The sequence below is a fragment of the Condylostylus longicornis genome, unplaced genomic scaffold (genome assembly GCF_029603195.1).
Source record: "Condylostylus longicornis isolate FDR11 unplaced genomic scaffold, ASM2960319v2 ptg000153l, whole genome shotgun sequence".
Classification (NCBI taxonomy): domain Eukaryota; kingdom Metazoa; phylum Arthropoda; class Insecta; order Diptera; family Dolichopodidae; genus Condylostylus; species Condylostylus longicornis.
The window spans coordinates 1,975,839-2,001,183 of NW_026578121.1; the positions used below are offsets into that span (position 1 = coordinate 1,975,839).

The 25,345-nt window shown below is 20.6% G+C and overlaps 4 protein-coding genes across 4 annotated transcripts; 3 read left to right on the forward strand and 1 right to left on the reverse strand.

The window, feature by feature from the left end:
- The first annotated feature begins 6,909 nt into the window (after positions 1 to 6,909).
- Positions 6,910 to 10,054, forward strand: LOC129615927 (PI-PLC X domain-containing protein 1). The gene is made up of 4 exons (XM_055531352.1): positions 6,910 to 8,059; positions 9,301 to 9,574; positions 9,652 to 9,719; positions 9,810 to 10,054. The coding sequence occupies exons 1-4, from the start codon at positions 7,042 to 7,044 to the stop codon at positions 9,977 to 9,979; spliced, it is 1,530 nt and encodes a 509-aa protein (XP_055387327.1). The 5' UTR covers positions 6,910 to 7,041; the 3' UTR covers positions 9,980 to 10,054.
- Positions 10,055 to 10,974: 920 nt separating this feature from the next.
- Positions 10,975 to 12,955, forward strand: LOC129615864 (cysteine protease ATG4B). The gene is made up of 7 exons (XM_055531257.1): positions 10,975 to 11,482; positions 11,548 to 11,646; positions 11,709 to 11,952; positions 12,013 to 12,092; positions 12,148 to 12,485; positions 12,548 to 12,731; positions 12,804 to 12,955. Exons 1-7 carry the CDS (start codon positions 11,356 to 11,358, stop codon positions 12,875 to 12,877), a joined length of 1,146 nt encoding a protein of 381 aa, XP_055387232.1. The 5' UTR covers positions 10,975 to 11,355; the 3' UTR covers positions 12,878 to 12,955.
- Positions 12,956 to 13,107: 152 nt separating this feature from the next.
- LOC129615891 (protein asteroid) lies at positions 13,108 to 15,929 on the reverse strand. Its single transcript, XM_055531300.1, has 3 exons — positions 15,721 to 15,929; positions 14,586 to 15,651; positions 13,108 to 14,540 (listed from the first exon to the last, which is right to left on the reverse strand). Exons 1-3 carry the CDS (start codon positions 15,803 to 15,805, stop codon positions 13,136 to 13,138), a joined length of 2,556 nt encoding a protein of 851 aa, XP_055387275.1. The 5' UTR covers positions 15,806 to 15,929; the 3' UTR covers positions 13,108 to 13,135.
- Positions 15,930 to 16,658: 729 nt separating this feature from the next.
- Positions 16,659 to 17,754, forward strand: LOC129615892 (uncharacterized). The gene is made up of 3 exons (XM_055531301.1): positions 16,659 to 17,134; positions 17,195 to 17,268; positions 17,487 to 17,754. The coding sequence occupies exons 1-3, from the start codon at positions 17,068 to 17,070 to the stop codon at positions 17,688 to 17,690; spliced, it is 345 nt and encodes a 114-aa protein (XP_055387276.1). The 5' UTR covers positions 16,659 to 17,067; the 3' UTR covers positions 17,691 to 17,754.
- The last annotated feature ends 7,591 nt before the right edge of the window (positions 17,755 to 25,345 follow it).

The window sequence follows — 25,345 nt, forward strand, 5'->3', positions numbered from 1 at the left end:
GTTTTTAATGATATTTTGAATGTAATTCTATTTTCCATTTTATAAAATAGAATTTTTTTTTTAAGTTTTTTATTAAATTATTTTATTTCCAAAATGTAAAATACTCTATGAGAATAATTGTTATGAGATATAATGTTATTTGCTTTAACAAATAAGGTTTCTAAAGACTGATTTTGAAAAATTTTCAAAATAAAATTTGGTATATGTATGTATTTTTGTTTTAAGGTTTCGTTATTAAAAAAACATAAAACATTCGTTAATTAAATTAAAAAATAAATCGGTCAAATTCTATTTTATAACAAAAAAATTAATATCTTATAAGATGCCGAATATAAAAATATTTGAATAACTTAATATTAAATATTAGTTTTTTACTCTTAAAAAAGTTAAAATTATTTTTTGTTAAAATGGTCTATATACATATAGAATTTTTGATTGTGAGATGGCTGATAACTTTTATAATAAGTATTTGATTTAAATAATTTTTGAAATTAAAAAAAAAAACTGAATCAGTACCTTCGGAACATAAAACTTTAAAATATCTTTATCACTGCCTATGTTGCATTTTTTAATTTTTTTTGAAGCATTATAGCGCCTTGAATTGCGTTCTAAAAATTTAAAGTTAACAAATAAATTTTAATTATTAAAAATTAAGCATTCAATTACGTTACTGATAGTCGAAATAAAATCTTCTTTCAAAAGTAAATAATTAAATAGTATAATATTAAGATTACAAAATAGGCTTGGAAAATAGATGAATCTATATAAATTATGAAACTTTTGAAATGTATATCCAGAATTAATTAATATTTTGCTATGTCAAAAACCAGAAATAACATTTTATGATACAGACTGATTTTGTTAACACACATTGATTTTAAACTCTTAATATAATGTATAGACATACATGCATATATCAAAATTCGAAATTTGAAAATTTTCGACTGGATAAAAATCTATGATCAGTTTTTGAAATTTTTTTCCACCAAAATATCCACTAAATATGATGTTGTATGTTTAAATTATTGTTTGCAAAAAAATAATAATATTTAAATAAATAAAAGTAATAAAAGCCTTATTTTAACGGGTCCAAAATGTTATAGATTTTATACTTTTTTAAAATGTATACAATAAAATTTAGTTAAAGGAAAATATACCGATATTAAATAATTATTTCAGTATTTTAAGGATATTATTATAATATATATTATATAATATAAAAAGAATAATGTATTTATTAATAATTAAATAAATATACGAATTTTATAGTTTTCTATATATATTTTTTTTTCAATTACTGTTTTGTAGTTTTTTTTAATATAAGTTAAAATTAAAAAATAGGATAAAAAATTTGAAGAAAAAAATTATAATGTTTTAAAATTAAATTTAAAATTAGTTTTTATATTTGTTTTATTGTTGTTTTGTTTTTTTTTTTATTTAAATTTAATTGCATTCCAAAAAGAAAATGAAATAAAATGAAAAGATCAAAAATTATGAGATAAATTTTTTTTTTAATATTAATAAAACAGAAAATTATATTATATTGGAAAATAATATATATAAGTATGTTTATTTCATTAATAATATTGTTAAAATCAGTATAATTAAAAATAGAAAAATCAAAAATATCATTTTAATTTTAAGTTATTAATTTTATTTTCAAAAAAAAAATATATATATATATATATTGGAGACTCGCACTTAATAAAATATTTTATTTTATACGAAAATTTTGTTTCTTATTAAATTTGATAAGCATAGGATTTAGTATATATATTTTTTTTCAAAATTTAAATTATTTAATATATTCTAAATAATAATAAGACTACCAAAGCGAAATACCAATTTAAAAAGACGGAATGACTAATTTATGAGTTAATAAGAACACTTAACAACCTACCCAACATATTCCAACATTACATTTAATATTTTCGCATAAAGTAAATCGCACAATTTTCGTGATATCCATTTTCCAAACTTAATTTGAAAATTTACACAAATAATGCATTTATATAAATAAGCAATGTTTATAGAATAATTTTGTTTCAATTTACATTTTGGATCAGAACTTTGAACTTTTACTAGATATCATCAATTTATTGTCACACTTAAAATAAAATAATTACTCCGTCAAAAAAACAAAATACGTTTACAATTGAAGATAATGCAAACTAAATGCATACACAAAATATTTATTTCCGCAACATGGGTTATGTGACATTGTTAGTTTTATGTTTTATTTGCAAAATTGAAGTCATGGTTTATAAAATATTGTCAAGATTGTTTTAGAATGTCATAGTTGATTTTAAATTATAATTTTTTAAAGAACTATACAAGACATTTACGCATTACTTTTGTTAAACAATTGAAAACTGAGTGTTATTAGTTATGTATTTGGTAATTTAAAGCATTCATCAGCGCAATGGAAAATATTTATTTATGAAATGAACTTCGTTTATGAATTTTATTATTATAATATATTAAGATTCATAATTATTATTTTGTTCCAAATGAATCTTCATCAAATTTTGAACGCAATGTTGTTGCTAATGTGAATTGATTTTTGAAACTTTTTATTTTTTTCTAATTGTATATCACTTCTCACGACTTTATTCTTCTATGATCAAATCATAATTTTATTTACTATAAAATATACTATGTAAATTGAAATGATTTAATAAATGACAAAGGTTTAATAAATAACTTATTAATATAATTATTCCATTTCTCCAATCGCATGCTCATAGATTTGAATATTCATTGTAACTATCAATTGCTTACATTATGTAAAATCATTAAATTTAATTATTAACTTGGTTGAACATTACGTCAGCTCATTATTATATTTTTTAGTCATATTTGAAAAAATTTTTCAAGTATGAAATAATTTTTTTTTATAATTACTGATTTGATTACCTTTGAATTTTGTTTTTTTTTTATTTGTTAATGAAAATTCAAAAAAGAGAAATTCATCAAAATTTTAAAACCTTCATTCTGTTTATCCCAGATCAATGAACTTTTAGGTAAAATGATTAGGTATTTATTGAAAAATAAAAGTAAATAATTTGTTCCTTAGAGTAGTTTCTTAGAGTAAATCATCCACACCCTTTATTACATTATTGTAATATTTTTACAATATTTGTATAAGCAGTGTTCATTTATATTTTATATTTGTATATTACCCTTTAATATTTCAATTATAATTTGTTCTTTCCATAATGTTAATGTTCCTGTCCATAATGCCAATATACTTATATGCTCGATCGTTAAATGATTTCTTCTTCATTAATGAATTAGGTATTAATTCATGCATTTCCTTTTATTATAAAATATAACTATTTTTATGATTTTTTTTAAACAAATGAAAATGTAACACTAAAATCTTATACCTGTTGTGAATACAACAGTGGACACTGGAACTGATCCCTCTGACAGTCGTGGTAATAAAAAAGTATATAATTTATTTTCTGTAACTTTCTTAATTTGAACGAGTCGCAAAATTTGTTTGTGTGTAAATTTTCGTTTTTCCTTTTTATTTAGGAAGTATGGTTACCTTATTTTTTAAATTATTTATAGGTACTATTAATTTATTATAAATGTAAATATATTCAGTACATATTGTTTAGTATAGTTTAAATAAAAAATTAACAACTTTTATACTGTAGTTTTCACTTGTTTATTAAGAATATTAATAAAATTCTTTTCACATCTTTTTAATACTTAAACGCTACTATATACGCGTTGTGGTAAAAAATAGCAACAAAACGATTACTATTATTACTACACTACCATTAGGTAGCTACTTGTAAATAATAAATCACTTGAACAAAATATTGCTTGTAAAATAAAATAATAAAACAGTTTTCTTTTAATACTTTTATTATTAAATTAAATACAAAAAAATTAATCATTTATTCGATGTCCACATTAATCTTTACCACTCTATACACAAACATATTTACATAATTTTATTAAATAAACTCAAATAGTTTAAATTTTATAATTCACTCGTTTTGTCTTTGCTTTTTTTTATTCTGTTATACATGAAACATTTGTGCAAATACATCTTATATCTATGTATGTATGTACATATATCTTTAGCTATACATTAATATAATATAAAATACTAGCTAAAATATTATGTTATTTAAGCAAAATTTTCTTGAAAAATTCAATTATAAACAATAACAAATCGTGTGTTATGGATGTATGTATGTATGTAGGTACATATATTCAAATGTAAATGAGGAAAAAGAAAAATAATATTGCTATTTATATATATACATATATATACATGTTTGTACACTCAAATTATAGTTGAATTAAATGTGTACATTATAGATATTGCATAAGTATATTATTTATAAAATGATTCAATTCAAAAAATTAATATTTTCAGAAATTACACGAAATCAGTGAGGAAATTTATAAAAAATATTACTCTTATGAAAAAATTAAAACTGACATCTGTAGAAGGTGTCAAACTATTAACGTTACAGCAACCTCAATATTAATTTTTCAGGATATCCAAAAAAAAAACGTATTTAAATTTACAGCGTCATAATAGCGACTAACTTTGAGAGTACATTTTCTCTCATTTGTGGTTAAAATAAATAACAATGCTATAACATTTTCAATATTATTCAACATACTACAAAATTATAATAATTCACAATATTATGTAATAGACGATAGAAATTATATCGAACTTATTCATTTGAATTATTCAAATTTTACAATTTTTATGATGTCTTACTCTGGACTACAACTGTAAAATATATGAACAAAAATAAATAATATAAAAATTGCACCTTAAAACTATCAAGTCAAGACTCTATATAGACTCTGATTGATGCGGTGTCTATTCGTCTCAAAATTAAATAGAACGTCAAATATAATAATACAATAATTTTAAAATAAAATTTTATAGTAAAAATTTAAGTATTAAGCAAAAAAAAAAAGAAAGAAACTGAAAAAAAAAAATATTTGTAACTTTTTCTTCAATGTTATTACTTTCAATTTCAGTCTGAATTTCACTGCCGCCCTGTTGACTAGCCGACTCGATAAATTTTTAAAACGCGTTTTAAATATTTTATTTATTTTTTTCTTTGGTCTATATTAACGGTACTAAAAATTTTTTTTACAATTTGATTTTTTTTTTTTTGGCGGGTGCTAATTTCATATTTCTTTTTATTTAATTTCGTATTTTTTTTTTTCGTTTGGAGATGAAATGTGGGTTAATTAATAAATAAAATTTTTGATAATACAAAATTTTTTTTATTTAATTTAAATTTTATATTTATTTTATTTTTTTTTTTTTAATATTTTCACATCTTTGCAATCAAAACAAAATAAAAAAAAAGAAAATATTAAATATTGCATATTGTAAGTTTGTTGTTATTATTTAATTAAAATATTTTAATAATAATTAACCGTAATAAATTTTTTAATTAACCCATACATACAAACATATATATAACTTAACATCGGATAATATTTAATTAAGCTTCATAATCGTATATAGAAGTGCAATGATGCCAGATTTGATAATAAATAAAATTATTTACGTATAAAAATAACTACTGTGAATTAACACAAAAGTCTTTTTTGTTACAAAAAAAAAAAAATGGGTACCTATTTACGTGTTTAATTGAGTGATGAAAAATGTGAAATAAAATGTAATAATAATTTAAAGTAAAATAAAAACAAAATTTTTACACAATAAATATTTATAAAAAATTTTTTAATATCCTTATTATGAAATTGAATTTTTATTCATAATATGTAATTATAATTTCATATAATATGAGCTGTTTGATCCTTCCCCCCTTCCCCTCCCTTCAAATTGGGAAATAATTAATTCATTTAGTATTTAGCTTAGCAATCATTTTATATACATAAATTAAGATTATTAAATATACATGTGTACTGATGTAGGAATTATCAATTTAAGATCAATATTATTTTTTTATTCATATTTATTACACATTTTGCAAAATGAGTTGAAAAATTTGAATTTAAATCAGTAACACTGAGTTGTCAAACTAAAATACTCAGTTGATAGTATATTAAATTTTGCTTTTGTGTCTTATAATTGTCTGGTATAATAATTTCTTGTTGATTTTTTTTTCCCATTTGCTGCTACTCAAATTAAAAAGCATAAAATTAAATTAACAAAATTATCTTCTAGCTTGTTTGACTAAAGTGTGAATAACTTTTCACTATTTGGTATTATAAGAGCATATTATAAAAGATTAAATAATATAAAATTTTGAAATTCACATTTTATTAATGTGTCAATGGTGTTAATTTATATAATATTGTGAATATTTTGTAAGTGTTAAAAAGCCGGTGATATATGTATTTGTAAACTGTTATAATTTATGAATTATAATTCCAAAATTAAAGATTTAGATATAGAAATTCAACATAATTATTTCAAATTTCCTTAACAGAATTTGTTTAAATCTTCCTTATAATTTAAAATAATTGTAATTATAAAATAATTTAAAATGGCTTTAAAAAATTTAGTTGATCTTGAAAAATTTAACAATGTTTTAAATAGAATATAGAAATAATGACATTTATTAGACAAAAACATTTCTTAGTGACAATTTCCTAAAGTGAAATTTACAAATATGTTTTTAGTACACTTTAAATAGTAAAAAGCTACTGTTATGGTTATACCTATAATTAAAATAGAGCTTCACTATTAATTACATTCAAACTGACTAAACTATAACTATTTGTAAATACATTTTAGAACTTTTTAATATTATAATTAGAAAATATTTTAAAGTTAGTAAGCCTACAGTGCTTCTGTTGATCAGTAGAGCATCGCATTTTATTATTGAGAATAAAAAGACTTTTTTATTTCAGTGTTGAAAAAAGGAAAGTCTATCAAATAAATTGAAAATTTTTCAAATTTTGAATAAGTTAAATTAAATGTTCTTTTAATTTAAATTTATTTAAATATTAAAAAATTTTTAATAACTTTTAAAATAACAAAATATTGTGCGTGTAAAATAATTGAAAAATAAAATGACTATTCGAGCAATTAATTCAATTTTTTTAATGATAATATTAATATTTTTTATAATATTACAATCATCGTATATAGTTTATTCATTTCCAAGTGGTTTCTCTTCTGATCCATATCGGTCACAATTACCACAATTATGGTTAACAATTAGCGCTCAAACACGTACTATTGAAATATCATGGATAAATGCTAGATTAGCTATGGGTGATAAAATTTTTATAACAAATGCTGAACCAAAAGAATTTCAAAAAGTTCGTATTAGTGATTATCCAGATTTAAGTAATGGATTTGAATTTAATATATCGTATAATTCAGAAAATGACACATCAACATCATTAAGTAATAATAATAATAATAGTAATAGTAATGATGATAATGATGATGGTAGTGGATCTAATAATGATAGCTCTTATGGTATAATACCAATAATTTTTGATAATAATAAAAATAATAAAAATGAAAAATGGGAATGTAATAAAGGTAAAATTGATATATTAGAAATAATAAATCCATTTGAACCAAGTCAATGGATACGTACCAGTTTAAAATTTGATTATAATAGTTCAGAAAATATAACAAAATTTACAAAATGTTATGGTTATTGGGCTAGTTATGTTAATAAAGAAGGTGAAATTATATCAACTGGTTGTATTAAAGCATATCCAATGTGGATGAATGAAATGAGAACAGCAATTGGACAATTTCGTATACGTGATTTATTTATACCTGGTAGTCATGATTCTGGTGCATATCGTAAAAATTTTAAACCATCTAAACGTGAAACAATTGTTACTAAATATGCTTTAACACAAGATGATGATATTAGAGGACAATTAATGCATGGTATTAGATATTTAGATATACGTGTTGGTTATTATAAAAATACACCAGAACAATTTTTTGTTAATCATGGAATTACAAAACAAAGACCTCTTAATGAAGTCTTAAGTCAAATAAGAGAATTTATTTTAGAAACAAATGAAATTATTATTGTTGATGTACAAGAATTTCCTGTCGGTAAGTTTAATTTAATATAATAATTTAATTCGAATTGATATTCACAATAATATCATGTACAATGTATGTACATACAAAAATACACACGTAGAAGATTCTATTATTATGAGCGTGAGAATGATATTTCAAAATTCTTTAATAGAAATAAGAATGTGATGATTTTTGGGTTAAAGCAGAATCAGTTTTTATAGTTAAATTATTAGGTACAATAATTTACTTGATTAGATTAGATGAAAAGATTTTTGTACACACATTATGTACTTATATTATATGAACAGAATATTTTCCATTATGAACAAAATCATTGTTTCAACATCACAATTGCTATACAATTATAAAATTAATTTACTATTTTAAAAATCTGTTTGAAAATTCTAAATAAGAAATTAAAAAAAAAAAATTAGGTATGCAAATAAATTATGTAAAATTTCTTGTTTTGAATAAAATTATTTTTTAATAAATCAGAAATCTGAATTTAAATGCATTTTTATAACAATTATGAAGCTCTTGAGCTTTTCACATTAGGTACTATCTAAGAATTAAAATTTTTACATTTACATAATTACTGTCATTGTTGTGGCTAATTTATAGCATTAACATGTTATTAACATTGACTATATATCGTGTACATTTTCGTATTTCCACTATGAATATATCAAATGCAAAGTACCAATTGCATATGTATGTATGAGTATGTAGGTACTTGAAAAATAAAATATGCTTGAGTTTGATTAATCATTAGGAGCAAGTGAACCACCTCTTGTAATGTAACAATATTATTAATTGCAATCCAATTATGTAAACAAAAAATTCAATGCTGCTGCAACATATTTTGTATAGCAATCATAATGTTATACATATAATGGCAAATAACCATATACAAAAATGTATATAAATAAATCTTACATATTATATACATTTAAATGTCAATAATGGTTTACAAAAACCGTTCCGGTATGATTTGTGTTATTGTATGAAAGTAGCTCAATCCATAAATTACATGTCTATCTTAATATTTCTCATTTTAGTTAATATTAAATAATTTAATAGTAAATAGTTCTTGAACTCTAACTCATAATTTACCGGAAATTGAAAAAATTCTTAATTTGGGATATTTACTCAATTATAGTTTTGGAAATACTCAATTTAGTTTGGGAAATTGTAATAAAATACTTATAAAATTTTTAAAGTTTTAAACATATTCGTGAATAATCAAAAATAAATTTTTAATTCTAAAATAGGATTTGGCAAGGATCTTACTATTCATCGTAAATTAGTTCAATATATGTATGCGTTTTTAAAAGATTTACTAATTAGTCCTCAAATATCATGGCAAGCAACATTATCTGAAATATGGGGAAGAAAGCAAAATATTTTCTTATCATATGATCATTTAGGAGTTGTATCAGAATTCTCGAATATTTTATTTCCAGCTTGTGAACAACGATGGGGAAATGTTAAAAAATGGTCTGATTTAGAAAATTATTTAAGACGAGTCAATACTTTCGATATGTGGTAATTGTATATGATTTTTTAATTGTACATTAATTAACTAAAATAAACCATGTTTTTCTTTTATTTAACATACATAGGAGACTTTCAAGTAGACCAGTTTCTGATATGGCTGAACTTACACCAGAAGCTTGGGGTGTTATAACTGGTATTTCAATTATATACATAATATAGTTTCTCAATTTTTCTGTCATTATATTGAAAATAATTTTTAATAATTTATTGTTTTATTTTGTAGATAAATATGGTGGTTTAAGAAAAATGGCAGATCAAGTTAATTGGAGAGTATCAAGATTATATCGTGAAGATTTAGGTCAAACAGCAAATATTGTAAGCGTAGATTTTTATCGAGGGACGACAATTGTTGATTTAGCAATATATTTTAATTATAAAAAAGTTATTTTATAATATTGTTAGCTAAAAATTATATTAGAATTTTTTTGTTAAACTTGTAAATATAAATAATAAATTGTGTATCGTTCTTTTATATAAATTTATTTTAAGATTAATTTTTAAGTTAGATTTTTTAAAATATATATGAATAAGTTGCATACAGTAGTGCATACATGAATGGTCGATATATTTTTGATAAATAAATTTTTATAAAACCTGAGTATTAGTTCAAAATGTATAACAATTTCAGAAAATATTTTTAAGCTACTTATAAAGTGATGCTTAATAAATTAAATATATGTATGTTCGTTTTGCTGAAGCAAAATTCCGCTTGCCAAAAAAGATGTAAATCTAAAATCATGAAATATAATAAAAACAAAAATAAAAAAAATATATGTAACCTTATTTTATAATTGTAAGATTACGAATTTTTGTCATCCCCTTACGGTATAAATTCCCTTGGAACATAATACCAACTCCTTCAAACTCATATTATATCATGATGTTTTTTACATGATTGGTTTTCTAAAAACTTTTCATAGTTTATTATAAAATCATAGTTTTATTATAAAATACAGTAGTCATTTTTTTAAAAGAAAATTTTTGTTTTCTTAACATCGTCTGCAGTAAGTTCTAAAAACAACAGCTCAAATATTATACTAATATGTACTATTTAGCACCAGTTGTCACTTTGAGTGTGTGAGCAATAGTTGTTACGACCAATAGTTATTAAGACACAGGACCAATAGTTATTAAGAAAATATAAATTAAATCCCGTAATGTCTCATTGCCTATTGAAGAAATAAAAAATAAGTTGGTAATCAGAAGCAAGCAATTTCAATTAGCTGTTGTTAAACAAGCAATGTAAATAGCGAACATAATTTAATTGTGAATACAAGTACATGTTGTAAACCAATAAACAACCAGCCAAATTCCTTTAATACATGTTTGATACAAATGTCAAATATGTCATTAATCCAAATAAAAAAATTAAAAAGTTTTCCGTGTTGTGTTGTCATAGTTCTTTGTTATTAGTAATTATTTTGATTAAATGATAATCTAAAATTTTCTTATATTATATAAATTTTAATATTCTTAAATGTTAAGTAGATAATAAGTTTTTACATTTTAAGTATTTATTTGAAAAATTTTTTCTTCAAAGTTGTAATATGAAAGATAATTTGACATCAATATAAAATATATTACATTGGCCTTAGACAAATTTTATTTTGCCATTGTCATCTTCTTGGGGGAATATTATACAATATACATATATAAGATACATATATTTATCTTAATTTAGCCTTGAAGATCTTTCATGTTTGTTGGTCTATTAATTAATTGCAAAAATCGAACGTTTATTTGAATTATACGCAAATGTGGCCAGGAAGATGGATAGCGTTTTTGAGGCATATTTAGGACCAGATGGAGCATTAGCTTTAACAGCTGAACCAGATGATATACCAAAGACAAATGCCGATGTATGGATTTTAGGAAAACGATATAATTCCATAAATGGTACAGTTTGGATTTAAAGTATTTATTTAATTAATTTTTTATTCATTAAAATTAATTTTTTTTAGAGCTTGAGCTTATTAGACGAGACATACGTTCGCGATTATGGTGCACATATAGGAGAGGATTTGTTCCTTTAGGTGAATCTCAACTAACAACAGACAAAGGTATTATAAATATAATTTTTATTATAAAAAATGCAAATTTTTAAATTTAAAAAATTTTATAGGCTGGGGATGTATGCTCCGTTGTGGTCAAATGTTGTTAGGTCAAGCTTTAATTGATTTGCATTTAGGAAGAGATTGGTTTTGGACTCCAGAGACACGAGATCCAACTTATTTAAAAATAGTCAATAGATTTGAAGATTCTAGAAAATCTTATTTTTCTATACATCAAATTGCTTTAATGGGAGAATCTGAAGATAAGAGAGTCGGTGAATGGTTTGGACCAAATACAATTGCACAAGTTTTGAAGTATATATTTAATTAGCAATTTATAAAATCTATTTAATTTCATAAGAAATTTGCATGTAGAAAACTAGTTGGATATGATGATTGGTGTTCAATAGTTGTTCATGTTGCTTTAGACAATACAATAGCAACAGACGACATCGGTATAATTTCAATTTAGTTTTATTATTTTGCAAAATAATTTTCTATATTTTGTAGATAAAACTTGTGGAACAGGTTCAGTTTGGAAACCATTATTATTATTAATACAATTGAGGCTCGGTTTAAGTGATATTAATCCCATTTATATACCAGCATTAAAAAAATGCTTTCAATTGGTTGGCAGTTTGGGTATGATCGGTGGTAAACCAAATCAAGCATTATATTTTATTGGATACGTAGAAGATGAAGTAATATTTCTTGATCCACATTATACACAACGGTCTGGATCTGTCGGAACAAAAACGTCACAAAATGAAATTGAATTAGATGAGACTTATCATCAAAAATATGCTCAACGAATTCAGTTTAATCAAATGGATCCCTCAATTGCTTTAGTAAGATTTAATTCTATAATAATATACCTATAATTAATTTTAAAATTAATTTTGATTTTTAGTGCTTTTTCTGCAAAACTCGTTTTTCCTATGAAGTCCTATTAAATGAATTAAAGAACGAAGTCTTAAACTCTGGAAATCAGCCATTATTCGAAATTACGAAAACTCGATCAATGCCATGGATATCGCCAACTACTAGCTATTCATCACAAACCACATCAAACAGAAGAAGAACGAAATCTGAAGGTATATTTTTTCTATTTTAACATAATATTTGGTTTCCTTTTTTTAAATAATTCATATATCAAATATTTTTAGATTTTGAAGAGGTTCAAAATGAAGAAAATAATAAAGGAGATGACTCCGATGAAGACTTTGAAATTATTTGTTAGATTTTTTGTAATTTAGCTTTTTTCATGTTCATATACAAATTAAAAAAGTAAAAAGGATTAAAAAATTTTTATGGAAAAGTGTAAAAAAAAAATTATATCTATTATATATTTTTAAGATAAAAAATTGAATTTTTAATATTTAATTGCTAAAGAAAAAAAAAAGTGAATAAAAAATTATTTAAAATCATAAATTTTTATATTAAATAGCGGATTATATAAAAATATACTACTTAACTAAAACAAAAAATAACATTATTATTATTGAATAGATAACAAACCAAATTTATTATTTGCTAAGTTTATGTCTTCTTCATTACTTTTTGAACCTGCATCTGAAATCATATCTTCCCGATATGATGTGCAGTCTTGATTTTTTAATGTTGAGTTCTTATTAAGTTTTTGTCTTAGTTTTTTATTACTTTTCTTTATCTGATTGTTTGCAGTATCACTTGATAATTCAAAAATTGCAATATAAGTCTCACAAAGTTGACAAAGAGTTTGATAATATTCAAAAACAGTTTCTGAATTTTGAAACATAAAATTTTTTACATAGTATTGTATATCAAGTCGTTGTTGTAAATTTGTATATATATTATACAAAAATAATCCAGAGTACAAATTGGACATTTTTATTTGTTCAAATGGCATATCCAATAAAGCATTTAATGTATACATTTGATATATTACAGCTTGAAATTCAGAGAAACCGTGAACTATGATTGACGAAAATATTGTATGAGATTTTCGATGATCTTCATGAAAAACAAAATATTTTAAAAAATTTTGTTGTAATAAAATAATTTCTGTTTTAGGAATATAATTAATTCGTTCATAAATTTGTAACTTATTTAATATGTCTTTTGTTTTCAAAATTTTCGTATTATTTTCTCCATTTAAATTATCTGAGATATTTTCATTTTTATTTCGTAACATCTTTTCTTTTTGAATTTTTTTCCCATGTAATTTTAAAAATTGTTTCTCATCCCTAATAGGTTCAATTTTTGTATCAATGAATCTTAATATGATTAAACAAATTAAAATAGCATGGATATGAAATTTATCACAATATTTGCTATTGTTAGCCCAATAAATCAGTACAATTATGTAATATCTTATATCAGCAGGAAATGATTGTAAATCTTTTAATAAATTTACTAAATCAATTTTGGATGTTTCAAATAATTCTTCTAGCATATTTTCTCTATTCAATTTTATATCAACTATTGAAAATTTTTTATATATACAATTTGTTAAACGTACTACTCTTGTCAAATATCTAAGATCTGGTGTTTCAGGATAATGCAAATATGCAAATATTTTTAATAAAATTTTAACGGCAATTTCGTTACAATCTGGATATAAGAAGTTTTCGACTTGTGGATTATTTATGTATAATTTTAAATTTAGTAAATCGTTTACGAAACGAGGAAATGCAGCTGAATAAATTTTTATGAGAAGACCATCCGGTATGGACTTTGAATTTTCCCGATTCTCTCTATTATCTTCGATCTCAGAAGTTAAATTTGTATTTTGAATACTTAAAATTTCCTCTCCTATATTTTTGTCTACCATTTCTAGCACGCTATCATTATCTGAATCATTTTGTTCCGAAGTTTCAAGCGCATCTTCATTTTCGGAAAAAGAATCACTCTCTACAAGAAAACAAAATAAAAAAATTAACATTAAAATAAATTCATTATTTGTTCACATTTTATGTCGACCTTCTTTTTCTTCTTCCTTCCCAATACTTTCTTCATCTTCAGATTCAAAACTATCTTCGGAATCAGAAGAATCCAACTTTCTGTCATTTTCAGATAAATTGAAATATTTAAAAGAAGTGCACTTTTCATTTAAGTACCCATTTGTTGCATCTTGCATTTGTTTCAATAATATTTCACGTTGATCTTTTTTCATTCTACCAAGAATTTTTTCCATTGCTGATTGTTTTGATTCATATCTTAACCATTTTAAAATAACCATTACACGTTTTTGATGTTTTGGTATTTTTTTGGATACACCTTTCATGCCTACTTGCGAATAAAAACTTTTAAACATTTTTACATTAATGTAATCATTACCGAGTAGAGCAGCAAATAATGGTAATTTTTCTTTATCAAGTTTACCTTTCTCTAATAAGTTTTCAATTTTATACAGACAACAATCTAAATATTTTACTGTTTTAGCTTTGGTTTTTTTAATTTTAATATTGTCTTCATGTTCAATTAATTGACCAGAATTTATTCGCTGTTTTTTTTTCAAGTTCTTTGCTTCACATGCTCTTAATTCGTGCCTTTGATTCATTTTACTTTCTTTTTTTTCTAAAACTTTCATTCTTAAAGTAATTAACGGTATATATTTAACGTTAAAAACATAGAAGTCAGAGTCATAGCTTAAAACCGGACAATTTAAACATCTGGCTAATGCAGCTAGTTCTTCGTCTGCTTCATACATACATCTCATTAAGTGAACTCCAGAATTTTTGACAGCATCGACGAAAACTTCACGCATCATCAAAGGAAACATAGGTCTGCTGTTTGATGGATTAATATGTTTAATACATGCTATTTTGGCTCTTAATCTACTTTGCACAGTTCGCATTTTTTTTTGTTCATAACCTCCATCAAGCAAAACGAAACTTCGAATATTGCATTGTGACAATAATTGAAAAAATTTAATTACTGTTCTGTAGTATTTATCATAGTCGCCCCCAAAAGCAGAATTACACTCCGATACATCTTTATATAAATTGCATGCCAAATTATCACCATCAATCACTGAAAGATTGGTCTTTTAAAATTTTTCTTTGGAATTTCATGATTTTATAAAGTTATCAAAAAACTTACCTAAATCACAGTCATGTAATTCGAATGGTTTCATATATTGTTCAGCATTTTTTGCTATAAAACTTGTTAAACCTTTAACACCCATATTTCAACTGTATGATGGCTAATTTCTAAAAAATTTTTGAATGTACATATGTGAATAAAAATAAAAATTGTGTGAGCTTAAAAGAATGTTGATTTTTCAATAAAGACAAAATCCAAAACATCGTGTTTTTTAGGTATGTAGGTATATTATGTTTTTATTTTAAGTTGAATAAATAAAAAAAAGCTAAGTTGTCAAAAATAACATTAAATTGTTATATCAATCAAAAAAGTACTAAAATAACAGTGTTGCCGATATTTCAAATTTATAATAGTAGTAGTGCTATTTTAGTTTCTAAATTATCTGTTTGATTTTTGTTAGAATTTTTTTTACCAGAAGTTATTATACACGCATGTATTTAATTTTTGGACAACTTATGCTAATTCTAAGATACGAGTATACTTTGCGTTACTAAAACATTTTGAACTCTTTAAAGTTTTAGAAATGTACTAGAATAATTGTTTACAAAAATTTTATTTAAATATTCCTTAAAAAAAACAAATCTTTATCACTTTGAAATGAAAATGTTAAGTCAAGAAAATTTAAGGCAAGGTATTTTGGACTATATTACATTTATCGATGCTTGTATGTGTTTTATTATAAGTGTTATATTTTAAAAATATTTATACAAATATATTTTAGATGAGATTCATGTATGTATTTAAATTTTATTTATTTTGTTCATATTCAAAAGCTATGAAATAAACAAGTACTTATCTTTTTATTTTAAAAATGAAAGAATTTAAAATTTGACATAGTGTACACTGCAGAGGATGCAGTTGGCGGCTCTGTTAGAGTAAATGTCATTAAAATTTTTCTAAACTTCAAAAACAAAAACATATCACAAAAGCATATGATAATGACAGCATTATGAAAATATTACAATTACAAATGATAACACAACAAAGCTAATTGGAAAAATGTTGAAAAGAAGTGAAAAATGTTGAGTTACATTTAGGTTCGAATAACAGGAAAATAAATTTTAAAAATTTTAGACAGAGAAAATTTTTCAACTAAAATAACAAGATTTAAATTTTAAAGAATCAATTTTTAATAATGTAGATGTATAATTCTTTATCTGTCAACTCTATAAAAACTGCTTATATTATTATTATATACAACGCGTGTTTTCTTAGGCAGGTACATCAAAAACTCTATTGCATAACTATTTGTTAAGATTCATGATTGAAATTTTGATATTTCTACAATTGTAAAAAGACAACTAAAACGAATTTTTATAATCATAAAACTTACAGTATCTATAAATGGTTTTAAGGATTCGAAAACCGAGGACAATTTCTACCACCCAGTTAATAGTAGTTTCTGTAGTCGGTAAGAATGCATTTCGTATTTACAATAAGATAAAATCATTGCTTGAAAAATTTTTTTCAGGAGTTTTAGCCGGTGCATATATTTGGCAACCTCTTTTCGTGAAATACAGGGAAAACTCGGAGTCAATCAAAAAAGTGGCTTCTGAAACCAAAGATAATAGTTCGCAATAAGTTGGATTTTTATTTTAATAGCGAAAAATTTCGAGAAGAATATTAATTAGCGTATTTTAACTTTTTAAAAGGTAGTTTTTTTTTGCTTCTTAATGTGTATCTATAATGAATTTTTTTGGTCACTACCGTAAAACGTAATATAATCTCATTTTTTCTTATAACTGTTTTGGTTTTTCTTTTAGATGGAGTCTCTTAAAACGATCAAAAAATCCTTAAATTCTTCACCTGGAATTATGTTCGCTGGTATTGCTGTTAGTGGAACCATCATTTTTGGCTATAGATATTTAATAAAACCTACCTTAGATTATAGAAGGAGAGTGGAAGCGGAATCATTTGCGAATTTCATTTTCGAAAAAGAAAATGAACAGTTATCAAAAAGCCAATAAATTTTTTACAAAATCCAAACTTTAATTTCAATAAATTTAGTATACATATCTACTAAAATTTTTTTTGAACTTTTTTATTTATGAATTATGTAAATGAAAGTAAGTACTATGTATAATTAAGCAATGGTACATTATTCTATACCATTAATTATTGCTATGTAGATATTTAGATAAAATTTCCAGAGTTATAACAGAAATTCTTTTCTGTCAATTAAATTTTCAAAATATTTCCTATTTTGGCACTTGGCTTCATTCGTAATCTACAATAAAAAAATTTAACATTATAGACATTGTAACTAAAGGGGATTTTCAGTATTAGAGATATAGAGATATTGTAATTCGGGAGTCTGGTTAAAAAAACAAAAACAGTGATTTTAAAATTGAAAAACATATATGTAAAAAACAGTAGGAATAAAGCAAATGCGCTATTCCAATAAAAAAATTAGTTAATTAGTTAGTTAAATATTTGCATAATCCTGTATGACAAGCCATTTTCGAAATTTCCCAAATTTGACGTAAGTTCCTAAGCTGAACCGCAATATGGTTCAGTAATTTTAGGATTAAATATATTTTTTTAAAGTACTTACATGATATATACTTATATATATCCATTTACGTATAAATAGTTTTTATACAAATAACAGGAATACATAAAAATATTCTGTAGGTAACGATTCGTTACCAATATTGCCGGCAATATTGAGATTTCTACAATGTAAACTTGAAATAAAGTCTATTTTTTAATTTAATTTTAAAAATGTCATAAATAATATTATAAGTAGCGACAGATTTACTACTTATGGGCTCTAGGCTAATCCGAATTCTAGAATTCTCCACTCCGAGAATTGAATGTTTTATTTATTATCCCCGCTTAAATTAAATGAATTTAATGTCCCTTTTAAAAGCAGAGTTCTTGTACAAATAATGTAGTTTTTATTCATTTTGTAAGTAAATCCGATACTGATTATGTTGGTAACTAGGAGCGTTATATGTGAGCTTGTTGAGGTATTTAAATATAGTATATAACATATAAATAAATGTTATTATTTATATTTTATATGTATAGTGTATAATGAAATATATTTATTTAAGAGTTTGTAGAGTATTAGTAACATTTAACAAAACATCCCATAAATTTGGCCTAAATTATGGAAAAACCGGTGTATTAAAGCGATAAACTTCAGGAGTTTAATTCAACTTTGCAACATTTTTAATAAATAAGAAGACCATCACCACAATAGTTTTTTTTTTTTAGTTGAGAAATTTGTATCCCCAAGGAACAAAAATTTCTCAATTGAAATTTATTTAAATTTTTTTTTTTTTATTAAATTACATTTAATTGTTTTGTTTTTTTTTTTTTAAATATTTATATATATATGTATATATATACATATATAATTGTTGTTCTTTTAATCTTAGAGATGTTACATTTAAATACTCTAAAACTATTTTAATAGTAATTTTTCTTTATAATTACATTTCTCATTTTATTTTATTTTATTTTCTTTTTCCATTCTTTTAAATAATTGTAGTAAATTATTATTAATTTAGGTTTTTAATTTATTCGTTTTACATGTCATATATATTTAGTAATTGGTGAATAATAAATTGCATTTTCCAAAAAAAAAAAAAATGGTATAGTATAAAAGACTGTTAAGAAAAATAAAAAATATAGAAAGGTGAAATTACTTATAGTTTTTTATTTATGTATATTTTATGTTTTTATTACAGATAGGTTCACCATTTTACTAAACTATAGATTTTACATGTTTTCATTTTTAATAACTGATTTAATTATGAAGAAAAAAAAAATATATTTAATTTTTTTTTAAAATTGTTTTTGTTGTTTTTTTTTATTGTATTCTGTTATATTCTTTCGTTTTTTTTATACATTTGGCAATACTAAGCAAAATTTGTTAATAAATGTATTCTTATATAATTTTGCTTTATTTTTTAGTATAATTTTATGATTTGTATTTTTTATAATGTAGAAATTTTAAATTATTATGTTTGTTATGATTATTTAATTATATATATTAATTATTTTGTTATATAATTATGTATGAATGTATTTTATTTATATATTTATTTATTTTTGTATTTAAAATTAATATAAAGTAATATATACTGTTATATTTTTAATATAAATCTGTTTTTTTTTTAATTTATTTTAATAAATATCGGTGTGTCAATTTGATGTATATTGTAGTTTCTTTGTTTTGTTTTTCGAAAATTGTTTGTAAATTTAATTAAAAAATTTAAAATTTTTAAAATAGGCAATGTTTCATTTTAGAATTTTTGAATGAATATATAATAAATAATATTGTAGATGAAAACTGTTATAATTTTTAATACTAGAATTAGTGACAACAAAAATTAATTATAAAAATGTCGAAATATTTTTTTTTTAATGGACTTCCATATTAACTTTGAGAAAATTTTTGAATTAATAAATTTTTCAAAAACTATTTTATAATCTAATTTATAAATGTTAATAAACAAGTGTTGTCGTTGTTAAATATATTTCAATTAAAGAGAAAAATTTAATATTTTAATTAAATAATTAAAAATAAATTGAAAGAATATCACTTTGTATACGTGTTGAATTCATTATTTCAAATATTTTATTGTTTTTTTTTGTATTTTTATATATGAATCGGTTTATTTTGTTTTTTTTTTTCAAATAGTAAAAAAGTAAAAAAGATAAATTTACATACATTATAATATTATATGTGTATGCAGTATATCAAATCCACATTATTATAAATATTATATTTGTGTATATATGTATGTATATAATGTATTCTATAAATTTATAAATATTTTCTTGTTCGTTTTATGTTTTCGAAATATAAATTTTTGAAAAAAATTTTAGACTTATTTTTTAAAATACATATTTATTTTTGAAATAAATTACTGGAAGTGACACGAGAAAATATAAAATACATATTGGTGTACCATATATAATATTATATTCGGAAATATATATATATACCTCAAAATAGTTAATAATACGAGTATATATTCGTATTGTACACGCAATGTCAAAATTTCTGATTTTTAATTAATATTACATGCAATTGAATACTTTCTCGTTTCACACTCAGAATTAAGTCAAAATATCTATAAATTCAGGATCTAATGTCAAAATTTGACTAATTCAACTATAATTTATATTAAAATTGTATTGGTAAATAAAGTTGAATTTTTAGATTTGAATTCTGATGGCAATGTATTTATAGTTTAATATTTTTTCTTATAAAATGCATTTTATTTTTTTTAAGTGATTTTGAATTTATACAAACAGAAAAGAAAATATTATAATTAAATTTGGTATATTTTATTGTTTATTTATATAATATTATTAATGTTTAGTTTGTGTATTATTTTTTTTTATAATTTTTTTATATATATATTTCATAAAATTATAACTAAAAAGTTATCATATAAAGATTCCCAAAATAATTTAACTATAAAACATAAGAATATTGTTTTATGTGTATGTGTGTGTTTAAGTGTTATACGAAAATGTTTTTAAAAAAAATTTAATATAAAAAATATCAGGAAATTAAGAAAAACAAAAATAAATATATATTATAAATAATATATTATTTTTATTTTAATATTGCATTTAATAGTATTTTTATTTGAATTATTTTGAAATTATGTGTAATATTAATGTGTATTACACATTTTTTCTTTAACTTTTGAATATAATTTGTATATATAAAAGAATATGCAAATTTATTATATAATATAATAATATTATTATTATTTCTATTGTTATTCGATTATAATATGCTAGTGTCATACGTTAATATTTTATTTATATATTAAATGAATTTATATAATAATAATAATAATTATGTTATATAATGCATATATAAAATATTATGATATATATGTGATATATAATATTATAACTCTATTGTATATAGTATTGTAGTATTGTGTTTTATTTTCTTTTATTATTATTTATTATTTTTTCTTTTCATTTTAAATTTATAATTAATGAAAATTTTCACATAACAGGAAAATAAAAATATAATTTCTTTGTTTTTCTTTTTTTTTTAATAATATAAAGCAATTTTTTCGAAAAATGTTTTTTTTTTTTAATTTTTCTTTTTAAATTTTTGATTTTAATTTTTTTTTGTTTTAATTTTGTTTAATTTTTAGCATTTTGATGTTTGTTTTTTTTTAATTTTTAATAATTTTTTTTTAATTTAATTTTAAATTTTAGCTAATATATAATGCAATTCATAAAATTTATAAAATTATGTAAAATTAAATTATTTGTTTTTTATTTTTAATATTAATAAATTTTTTTCTTTTTGCCAATATATTAAGATGTTTTTTGTTTTTTGTTTTTTTTTTCTTTTTAATGGCTTTCAATTGTAAAAATATTTCCAATATAAATATATTATATATATATATATATACATATATATATAATAAAAATAGTTAGTTAATAATAATAATTTTTTTTTTTATTAAATTTTTTAATTTTTTTTTTTATTTTTTTTTAATATTTTTTTTTTCAAGTTTTTATAAGACTTATTAAATCTAGAATTTTTGTGTGGGTGTTTTAATCATTTTAAAAATTTTTTTATTTTACTTTTCTTTTATATAGATATATATATATATACATACATATATTACATATATATATATTATGTATATATATAATATATATATATATATTACGTATATATAATATATATATATATATATATATATATATATATATATCTATATATATATCTATATATATATATATATATATATTAAAATTACAATAATATATAAGTGTTTTGTTTTTAATTTCTAAAAATTTTATATTGTTTGTTTTTTTTTTGCATAAATAACATTTTTTTTTTTAAATATTTTGCAGTATTTAGTATGTGGTTTTTTCTTTTCTTTTTAATTTATTGTTTAAAATTTATTATCTACGTGTATTTTATATTCATATATGTATATAAATATATTTATTAATTATATATATGCATATATGTGAATAAACATTCTTTTGAAATTATATGACATGCGTTTTACAAATATAATTATTTTTTTTTTTTTTATATATTTATTTATACATCTAATTTAATTTTTATAATGCCAATGATGTTTTATTTTTTTTTTTCAATTGTATCAATTTATATATATGTATTTTGATTTTAAAGGTTTTTTTGTCTTTCATATTTTTGATGTTTTACGTTTTCTTCTTTCATGTTTTTTTTTTTTGTTATAGAATGATGTATTTATAATTTTTGACTTCTTAATTTTTTAAAAAAAAAATACGTTTAGCATTTTTGTGATGTTTTTGTTTTATATTTTTCATGTTTTTTTCAATTTTTTGATTTTATATATAATATTTTTTTTTTTTGTTTTTTAATTATTTTTGTTTATATATATTTACATGAATATAGGATAATTATTCAAATAAAGTTATAATTATATATGATTTAAATTTTTTTTAATTTTTTATTTTGCAGATTTCATATTTAAAATTAATATTAATTATATTTATTATAATTATAGTATAATGAAAATAAGAAAGTAATTCAATATAAATATAATAATAATTAAAAAGAAATGATTTTTTTTTTCTAAAAAATTAAAGAAAATTAAATATTAATATTTAAAAAATAATAAAATATATTAATTTTAATTTAAAATAATTGATAAAAACAAATGATGATTAATTAAAAATTTCGTAAATTATTTATTTATTACATAATAAGTATAAAAAAAAAATAAATATAAATATGAAAAATAAAAAATATTTATATTTATAATATAATTTTTTTTTTTTGAATTACTTATTTTCTAATTTATAATTTATATGAAATGTAAGCTCATATAATTTAGATGTTGTTTTTAAAGCTTAAAAATTATTATAAATAAATAAATTTTTTTGTTCTTTTGTGGTTTGTTTTAGGTGAATATCTTCTTAATTTTACTATGCAATTAATTTTTGTTTTTTTTTAAATTGAAATAAAAAATATTTTGTAAAATTAAAAGATTGTTGCAGAATTTTTTTTTTTTCTTTGATTTAAATAATTTTTATATATATAGTTTAAATATGTATGGGATAAACGTTCTTCTTATGTTTCTTTCTTAAATTTTATTTTTTTTTTTTTTTCAATAATTTTTTCAAACTACATAACACAAATAACAATTATGTACGACATTTATTTTATTTAAATTTTTTATTTTAATTTTTATAATTTTTTATTTTCAAAAATTGAATTAAAAAAAAAGGAAATAAAATTTATTTTTAGTGCATTTTTATTTATTTTTCATTTGTTTTTTTTTTTGCAAATTTACTACATATTTTTTTTTTTTTTGTTATTTTTTTAAATGGTTTTTTTATTTTGTGATTAAAATAGACATCAATAATTTTAGCTATCCATATATATATATATATATGTATTTATTATGGTATTTATTGAAAAAAAAATACACGTTATATATTTACGTATGTTTAAATGTGTGATTTTTTGTTTTTAAATGTAAATATTAGATTGGTTTTTTTTCTTCTTCTTTTGTTTTTTTTTTTTTTTTAATATAATGTTTTAATGGATTTATGAAATTTCAATTTTTGCAATTGTTTTCGTTTTTGTTTTGTTTATTATTTATTTTATAATAATTATTTTTATTTTTGACTTTTATATGTTTTTGGTTGATGTTTCAAATTTTTCTTTATTTTTTCTTTCATATTTTATTTTTTAATTATTATTTTTAATTGTGAAATATTTTTTTTTGTTATTAAATGGGTTTTTGCATGCTAATATTATTATATATTATTATATTTTTTTTATATGTAATTTATCTTTCTGCGTTTAATAATATACTTAAAAAACTTGTAATTATTTTATTTGTTTTTTTTTTTGTTTGTAATAATTACAAGTAATTATAGTAAGAATGTTGTATTTAATTTTAATTTGTTTTTTATATTATTTAATGTTAATGTTATGTATTATTATTTTTATATTATAATATTTTTTTTTCAATATTTGAGATTTTTATTCTGTTTTACATTAAAAATTGTTTTGTAATGTGTTTTATTTATGCAACTTGAAGTAATTTTTTTTTATATAGTTCAGAATTAATTATCTATTTATTCATATGGTTTATATGTATGTATATATAATATATTTTCTTCTATATAATAATTAATGAAAATAAAAATATTTGTTTTTTAATTTATTTAGCTTTTTTTTTTGTTTTTTTCTTTATATTTCTTTAATTAAAATAAGAAGAAAAATAAATTACTTTGTTGAATTTTTGTTTTTTTTTTTTTTGTTTTTCTATACATTTGTTCTTTACAGTTATATTATGATTGATGGTTTTTATATAATTTTATCTTTATATGATTTTTTAAAGATTTTATTTTTTTTTTCTGAAAAATTTTAATTGCTTTTATATTATTTATTATAGTTTTTGTTCTTTTAACTTTTATGCGGTATTTGCTTTTTATTTATTTTCATTTAATTTTATAAAATAATATGAAATTTATTTTATTTTGTATATATATATATATATATATATATATATATATATATATATATATATATATATATATATATATATATATATACAGGTAGGGAATATAATATTATTTCACGGCTTTTATTATTATGACCGGAAAGTTT

Excerpts from the sequence above, each read along its gene's own strand:
- LOC129615927 (XM_055531352.1), top strand. The coding sequence starts at position 7,042 with ATGACTATTCGAGCAATTAATTCAATTTTTTTAATGATAATATTAATA. Across the intron at positions 8,060-9,300 it reads TGTACAAGAATTTCCTGTCG|GATTTGGCAAGGATCTTACT; the intron begins GTAAGTTTAATT and ends ATTCTAAAATAG. Across the intron at positions 9,575-9,651 it reads GTCAATACTTTCGATATGTG|GAGACTTTCAAGTAGACCAG; the intron begins GTAATTGTATAT and ends TAACATACATAG.
- LOC129615864 (XM_055531257.1), top strand. The coding sequence starts at position 11,356 with ATGGATAGCGTTTTTGAGGCATATTTAGGACCAGATGGAGCATTAGCT. Across the intron at positions 11,647-11,708 it reads TCAACTAACAACAGACAAAG|GCTGGGGATGTATGCTCCGT; the intron begins GTATTATAAATA and ends AAAATTTTATAG. Across the intron at positions 12,093-12,147 it reads AATAGCAACAGACGACATCG|ATAAAACTTGTGGAACAGGT; the intron begins GTATAATTTCAA and ends TATATTTTGTAG.
- LOC129615891 (XM_055531300.1), bottom strand. The coding sequence starts at position 15,805 with ATGGGTGTTAAAGGTTTAACAAGTTTTATAGCAAAAAATGCTGAACAA. Across the intron at positions 15,652-15,720 it reads ATTACATGACTGTGATTTAG|TGATTGATGGTGATAATTTG; the intron begins GTAAGTTTTTTG and ends CCAATCTTTCAG. Across the intron at positions 14,541-14,585 it reads AAAGAAGGTCGACATAAAAT|TTTTCTTGTAGAGAGTGATT; the intron begins GTGAACAAATAA and ends TTTTTTATTTTG.
- LOC129615892 (XM_055531301.1), top strand. The coding sequence starts at position 17,068 with ATGGTTTTAAGGATTCGAAAACCGAGGACAATTTCTACCACCCAGTTA. Across the intron at positions 17,135-17,194 it reads AATAGTAGTTTCTGTAGTCG|GAGTTTTAGCCGGTGCATAT; the intron begins GTAAGAATGCAT and ends AATTTTTTTCAG. Across the intron at positions 17,269-17,486 it reads ACTCGGAGTCAATCAAAAAA|ATGGAGTCTCTTAAAACGAT; the intron begins GTGGCTTCTGAA and ends TTTTTCTTTTAG.